Genomic DNA, 7210 nt, shown 5'->3' with positions numbered 1-7210 from the left:
TGCTTAAGCCTGCCTTGTAGAATTTTAAGCATAACCTTGCTAGCGTGTGAAATGAGTGCAATTGTGCGGTAGTTGGAGCATTCTTTGGCACTGCCCTCGTGGTCCTCGTGACCCTCGTGGTCTCTTCCAACTCCACGATTTTATCACCTATGGCTTCCAGGCAGGCTGCAATCCTGCGAGAACAGGAGCAGGATACCTGTAACCTCCCAATACAGCTGAACTCCCTGGACACCGGCCATGCTGCCTTGGGTTGATGGGAGCAAGAGGTCCCCCCCCCCCAAAAAAAAGTCACCTTCCCCGGTCTGGAGGGCCGCCGGTTCCCCATTGCAGAGGTGGGGCGGGAGGCGCAGCCACTCTACCCGTCTCTATCTCTATGGCGAGGTTACTTGAGGAGCGCTTCCGGCGTGCCGACAGTCTACTTCCGGGCGCCCCTGTTCGGCGTGCCAAGATGGCGACGTCTCTGGGATCCAACACGTATAATCGGCAGAACTGGGAGGATGCGGTAAATACCCCCCGGGGCCGGGTGGTTTCCTCGGGTACCGGGGCGGGGCGGAGAGGGGTGAGGGGGTGAGCTACTCGGGGCTCTTCAGTCTCCTTCGGGCCAGGGATCCGCTGCCGCCCGCTAGCCCGCCCAGTGAGGCGGCTGGGTTCCTGCTTCCTGCCGGGTCAAGGGAGTTCTGGAAGTGGGTAGCGTGTGGAAACGGGCAGGAGCGCCAGAGATCGAGAAGCCTCGTGCTAACCACCGAAGTCGATCCGATTTCCCACCTTGCAAAAGAGACGCTTTTTGGGGGGGGGATCTAGCTTAGCGAAGCTATTGAGGTGTTAACTGTCGCTGCACAACTGGGCGTGTGGGCTGTTCGCCTAATATGCCGAAGTGCAGTTCGTAGGATGTATTTAACTGCATGCTTTAAACGTGAGAGTTCACTGCTGTGTTTTGTGCGTGCATGTTCTTTCTCTCACGGGCTGTAGAAACCAGGAGATTTGAGTTGCACTCAGTTTTTTGCTATTGTGACACAGCACTTAAAAATAAAGCTGACACGGTACACATAAGTAGCATCCAGCCCCAGAAGTGCCCTTGACACTGAATGCTTTACATGAGATCCATTTACTGATATTAGGAATGTCTGAGGTGTTCGTTCTCACATTCAGTTTGAAACATCCTGTTTATAGACTTGTGTTCAGGGTTGGTGAAATGTGCTTTCAGTGAAATTATTTTCTTTTCTTCTGTGTAGGATTTCCCCATTTTGTGCCAGACATGTCTTGGAGAAAACCCCTATATTCGAATGGTATGTGTTTATTGTAGGCTATTACTAAAGATCAGCAGAATGAAACAAAGATAAGAGGATATTAACTTGCAGGGAACTTCCAATTCTGACTTCATTGTTATAAAGTATGTACTCTTTATGTGATGGATTTTGCTTCTAAGAAAATATGTTTTAGATTAAGGTATTGATCTTGTGTATTCACTTGCAAGAACAAGCAGTGTGTTATAGTTTCCTTGGTAGAAGGTTATACAAAATATATTGAGATGAATATCTTAGTAGGTATTTAGATCACTTGTTTGTGATTGGAAATTAAGCATTTGTAAATCCTTTTAAAATCAGTTTGACTGAACATAGTGATGTGCCTCCATTTGTGTTTGCAGGCTCTCCATAAGAATTGTTTTTCTCTGAAGTTATTCTTCACTAATGCTCAAATTTACACTCTGGTGTACATACACAGCTGCTATGTAACCAGCCATTCCCACAAAGATTCAATGGAAGAAACATTTCACTTTTGTGTATTAAAAACTACTTCTTACATTGAATCCCTGGCAGGCAGTATCCTTTATGCTTGGAAGGGAGATCAAGATAACATTTCTTATAGAAATATGATTTTCAATCTCTTTAGAAAGAGATGTGAGGTCAGAGGTTTTTGCATATTCTTATCAGAGTGTGAATTCTCTTATGTTCCCTAGGACAGTCTGAGCAGATAAAGTAATGTTCAGTACAGTTAACATATATTGTGGAGATAATTTGTAGGAGTTGACAAGGTATACTGGATTTCAAAAGGTATATAATCTTGGGATACAGTTATTTTTTCTAACATGTATTTTCCTTTATTTTAGACCAAAGAGAAATATGGAAAAGAATGCAAGGTATGTTTGTCATTCAAAAGAGAGCATGTTACGTGACATAATTTTAAAGGGTGGTTGTATTACTGGTAGAAATATTTCCTGACAATTTAGTGTCACAGCAATAAAGGATAAGCATTAAATCTTACTCATGCAACTTAGTTTAGTTCAATTCACTTCAGTGGTGTCAATATGACATGTATACAACAGTGTTGCTAGATCTACACAGCAAAAGATCTCATTCATTTCCATAATGGAATAATGGAGAACAGCAAAGATAGCATTGCCTAAAAAGGACTAAACACACTGCAATCAGTTCCCATCCTTGTTGAGTCTTCCAATAATTACTTCCCTTGTTTTGAGTTTATGTAGTGTTGATAACTGAAAGTGCACCAGTCATGTGTTCTTCTATAGTTAGATAGGCTGGTACACATTAATGCAATCTTGTCTCAGATCTGTGCTAGGCCATTCACAGTATTTCGTTGGTGCCCGGGTGTACGGATGCGCTTTAAGAAGACAGAAGTGTGCCAAACATGCAGCAAGCTGAAAAATGTTTGTCAGACCTGCCTTCTTGACCTGGAATATGGTGTGTATCATTTTACTGTACTGTGCAAATACAAAATTAACACATTGTTGCCAAGTATAGAATGTTGTTGTTGTTAAAATTTTATATCCCATCCTTCATTTCAAAGGATCCTAGAATGGTGAGTGATACAAAATTTAAACATCTAAAATCAGTTTCAGTACAGATACAGATTGTATATGGATTCCTCTTCCACATTTGGGCCTGCATGCATTAGGTGATGAATGGCACATACTGGTGCTATTCCCTCTGCTTGGAGAGTCTGAATTTAGCATCATCTTTCCACAGCTAGGCAATCATTGCTGACATTTTTAATAGTGGAGATGAAGTTTAAATTGTCTCCTGCAGTACGTGCTCAGCCTGCTTCTCTTAAGGAAAATAACTGGACAGGGGTCCATGGTTTTAGTCCACGATCTACTTTCAAATTTTCTCAAACTATTTGCTTAAATACTTTGCTTATAATGTTTGTGGTAATTATTGTTTTGCTTTTATATTAATTTTCTGTTTCCCCATTAAATATTAGGTTTGCCTATTCAGGTTCGAGATGCTGGACTCTCACTTAAAGATGATATGCCCAAGTCGGATGTTAACAAAGAGTATTACACCCAAAATATGGAAAGAGAGGTGAAGTAATGTTTCTTGTGTAATTAGTGCTGTTAAAGTAAATTAACCAGATCACTAAGACATGTATTTTCCACCTGGTTTTATTGTGTACATCCCTGTTTCTGTGCTTTTGTAGATCATGAACTCTGATGGCACCCGACCTGTTGGTGCTTTAGGAAAGGCAACATCCACCAGTGACATGTTGCTCAAACTGGCTCGGACCACACCTTACTATAAACGCAACCGTCCACATATCTGTTCATTCTGGGTGAAAGGAGAGTGTAAAAGAGGAGAGGAATGTCCCTACAGGTATAATTGTGGTGAAAAAGTAAACTTTATTGAGAAAGCAGATGCCTGAGTAATTAAAAGATTAGAGGAGACAGGCGAAATTGGCACTTAACAACAAATGTCATGAGATACTGTTCTTGAATCCTTAGACATGAGAAACCTACAGATCCAGATGATCCCCTTGCTGATCAGAATATCAAAGATCGTTACTATGGAATTAATGATCCTGTGGCTGACAAGCTCCTCAAACGAGCTTCCACAATGCCTCGTTTGGACCCACCTGATGACAAGACAATTACAACGCTGTATGTAGGTGGACTGGGTGACACCATCACTGAGACTGACCTTAGGTAAGTGCATTTTTTAATCTACTTCATAAGGTATGGCTTGGCAGTGTTGATTTCGTGTCTTTTGGTATGTCTGCACAATAAGCTTTGAGGTTGTGGAGTGTATTAGATTTTAAACACCTTAGGCTTCTGAATGTGAAACAGCATTTCTTTATTGGAATATGTTTCCTCCTCAGGAATCACTTCTATCAGTTTGGTGAGATCCGGACAATAACTGTTGTGCAGAGGCAACAGTGTGCATTTATCCAGTTTGCTACACGACAAGCTGCAGAAGTGGCAGCAGAGAAGTCCTTCAACAAGCTCATTGTCAATGGCCGCAGGCTTAATGTGAAATGGGGCAGGTGAGTGATAAGGAAACCAAGTGATGGCGACATGTATTTTTCTTTCAGGGATTCTTCCTTGACAGAGTTTCTGCAGTTAGCTGAGAGAACCATCTTGCTTATTCTCCAAGCTGAACTTGTGCAGCTTCTCATAGAGCTATGGCCATTCTAAGAGAGCCACCCGGTTCTCTTCCTATCTATATTGGGGAGCATTACCAAGTATATTTTGAAAATGGGTTGATATATGCAGCTATTGAAGTATGGCACTGGCTGTGCTTTTTAAAAAAATAAAATAAAACATTTTTAAAAATTTGTTTTTGTTAATATAGTCTTACAATTTTTAAAATCTTGAAGTCCAGCACACTTGACCATAGTTCAAATGCTTTGATTGGGTTTCAGGTCTCAAGCAGCCAGAGGAAAAGAAAAGGAAAGAGAAGGAATCACAGAATCTGGTATAAAACTGGAGCCAGTGCCAGGATTACCTGGAGGTAAGGAAAGTGCTCCTTGTTCAGAAACATGGGTTTTCTGGCATTCTAGACAAGGTGAATTGCAGAAAAATTTCTTTTCTTGTTCTATTTATTTGGAAAACAGGTGCAATAAACATTTTTTATTCTGAGAGGTTAAGGAGGTCTCATTTTGAAGTTGGCATAGCTAGGCACTGTCTGATTTAGGACTAGAGAAGGAAACAATGCTTACAAGAGAGTCTGTGAATATGTTTATTAGTATCAGAAGGGAGGGAGGTAAAAGGTAAAGGTAAAGGACCCCTAGACAGAAGGGAGTTGTACTTTAAGGCAGAAATGAGGAACCTGTGGTCTTCCAAATGTTGTTGGGCTCTAGCACCCATCAGCCCCAGCCATCACAGCTAGTGGGGCAAGGATGATGGGAGTTGTAGTCCAAGAACATTTAGTGCCTTGCAGATTTCGCCTTTCTGCTTTAAAGGTTGGGTGGTTAAGCTTATTTGAAACCTAATAATACAGGCCTTGGCAGGATGAGGCATTTGATTTAGAGTCAGGTGACTGAATCTATACAAACAATAATAGACATTGAGAAAATGGACAGCAGTAGTGCTCCATGGACTTGGGTTGCTCTCGTCTGCTGAAAAAGGTTTACCTCAAGGCTTTTGTGTCCCCACAGCTCTTCCACCTCCTCCTGCAGCAGAAGAGGAGGCAGCCTCTGCAAACTACTTCAATCTACCTCCCAGTGGCCCTCCAGCTGTGGTGAACATTGCCCTGCCACCCCCGCCTGGCATTGCTCCACCACCACCCCCAGGTAATTTTCCTTTGTTTTCTGGGGGAAATATGTAGCAGAATGTCTTGTCTTTGCATCTATGGGTCTACTTTCTATTGGTTAGTTAATCTCTAGGATGATGAACATATTTTATTGGCATTCGCTTTTAAGGGAAGGCTAGTTGAGTGTGTTTGCTTCTTTAATCATCCCGCTCAACTTTATCAAGGCATTTAGCAGCAGAGAAGCGATTGCTTGTGAAGCAACATTGTGCGAAATGTAATTATGGGGTCAGACTATTTTTCTATGGAAGATTTGCAGCCCAGTCTTGTGCTTGATTGCTAGAAAACAGCCCACAAAGTGCCATGTGGCTTACCCAAGCAAGAGGGATAAAAAAATGATAACTTGCTTTAAAAAATAAAAAAGAAAGAAAAGAAAGAAATTGTGTTAAAGACAACAAAATCAAGGTATCTGACATTAAATAAAGGCGTATGTCAGGTGCTGGTCACAAATTCAGAGAATTTTCTCTTACCTATAAAAGCTTTGATCAAGTGTCAGAAGATTGTCTGTCCTCTTTTCTGCAGGTTTTGGGCCACATATGTTTCATGCGATGGGTCCGCCACCTCCTTTCATGAGAGCTCCGGGTCCTATCCATTATCCTTCTCAAGATCCACAGAGAATGGGTGCCCATGCCGGGAAGCACAACAGCCCCTAACATCGCAAGATCATTCTCATTGTTTATATTTTTTTTCTTCTTCGTTGTTTTTTTACAGAACTTTGCGTTGGTAGCATACCACATTCAGTTACAATGTGCAGGAAACAAAATATCTCTCCTTCATAGTCACACGGTCCTGGTTCAGTCCAGCTGTGTTACACATACAAAAAACCAGATCACTTGTATAACCAAAGAACTTGATACAAGTATTTTGAGGAAACAGTGGCTTTTTTTAATGACCTAGAGGAATTTTAATTATAGTAGAACTATAAATCCCATCAGCGTTTTCAATTTTGGATACTTTCAAATAAACTAGTCCTTTGGCAACGAAACAAGACACCCTCCTTTAAGACAGTTTGGTAATCCCCAGTGTATTTGGTAATACAGTGGAAACTACCCAACATTGTTCAGAATGGCCTGGAAAGCCCTTCAGCAGTAATCTGTTTGAATGTCAAATTACTGTGTTGCCATTAAAACTAGATTCAAGTTTCTCCTGGCGCTGAGCTGGAATGGAAAGATACAGGGCGGCCATAGACTATAATGAGGGGCATACGGATGCTGTGCCACTTCCTATTCAACGCCGTTTCTCGTCATTCATGATTCTGTCTGTGATGCATGCTACCAAAATGTTGAGGCAGCAGCATTGCATGCTTGTTAAACCTCTGTTAAAGGGGTGGTAACTCTTTTGAGTTGTGACTTATGTGGCCTTCATGTCCCATTTGCTACTGAAACTAGTCTGGTTTATTTCCTAACGCAACACTTGATTACTGATGGCTCTTTTAGATATGTGTTTTCAGTATTTACCCTGTACCATCTGTTTTTCTGCATCAAGTCTGTCATGTGTCCTAGTAAAGAGAATCATATTTTTACCTATGTCCAAGTCTTATTACATTGTGTGCATTTTTTTTTTTTAAAAAAAGAAAATACAGCACTCTGCAGGTTCACTCAGTGATATCTGGAATTTGCTTCCAGAGGCAGTTGTGTAAAAGAAATGGATTTGACATTGCTTAGTGTTTG

The 7210-nt window shown here is 41.4% G+C and overlaps 1 protein-coding gene across 1 annotated transcript; it reads left to right on the top strand.

The window, feature by feature from the left end:
* The first annotated feature begins 378 nt into the window (after positions 1–378).
* On the top strand, positions 379–7066 carry RBM22 (RNA binding motif protein 22). The gene is made up of 11 exons (XM_033140301.1): positions 379–502; positions 1233–1286; positions 2108–2137; positions 2567–2699; positions 3220–3320; positions 3436–3608; positions 3737–3937; positions 4111–4275; positions 4654–4742; positions 5389–5523; positions 6063–7066. Exons 1-11 carry the CDS (start codon positions 449–451, stop codon positions 6191–6193), a joined length of 1266 nt encoding a protein of 421 aa, XP_032996192.1. The 5' UTR covers positions 379–448; the 3' UTR covers positions 6194–7066.
* Positions 7067–7210: the final 144 nt, after the last annotated feature.

This window comes from Lacerta agilis, chromosome 2, assembly GCF_009819535.1.
Source record: "Lacerta agilis isolate rLacAgi1 chromosome 2, rLacAgi1.pri, whole genome shotgun sequence".
Lineage (NCBI taxonomy): Eukaryota > Metazoa > Chordata > Lepidosauria > Squamata > Lacertidae > Lacerta > Lacerta agilis.
This window is presented reverse-complemented; position numbering and strand designations above follow the sequence as displayed.

Bases quoted from the DNA above. Each gene is read 5' to 3' on its own strand.
- RBM22 (XM_033140301.1), top strand. From the start codon at position 449: ATGGCGACGTCTCTGGGATCCAACACGTATAATCGGCAGAACTGGGAG. The intron at 1,287-2,107 runs GTATGTGTTTAT...CCTTTATTTTAG, and splicing joins AAAACCCCTATATTCGAATG to ACCAAAGAGAAATATGGAAA. The intron at 3,609-3,736 runs GTATAATTGTGG...TTGAATCCTTAG, and splicing joins GGAGAGGAATGTCCCTACAG to ACATGAGAAACCTACAGATC.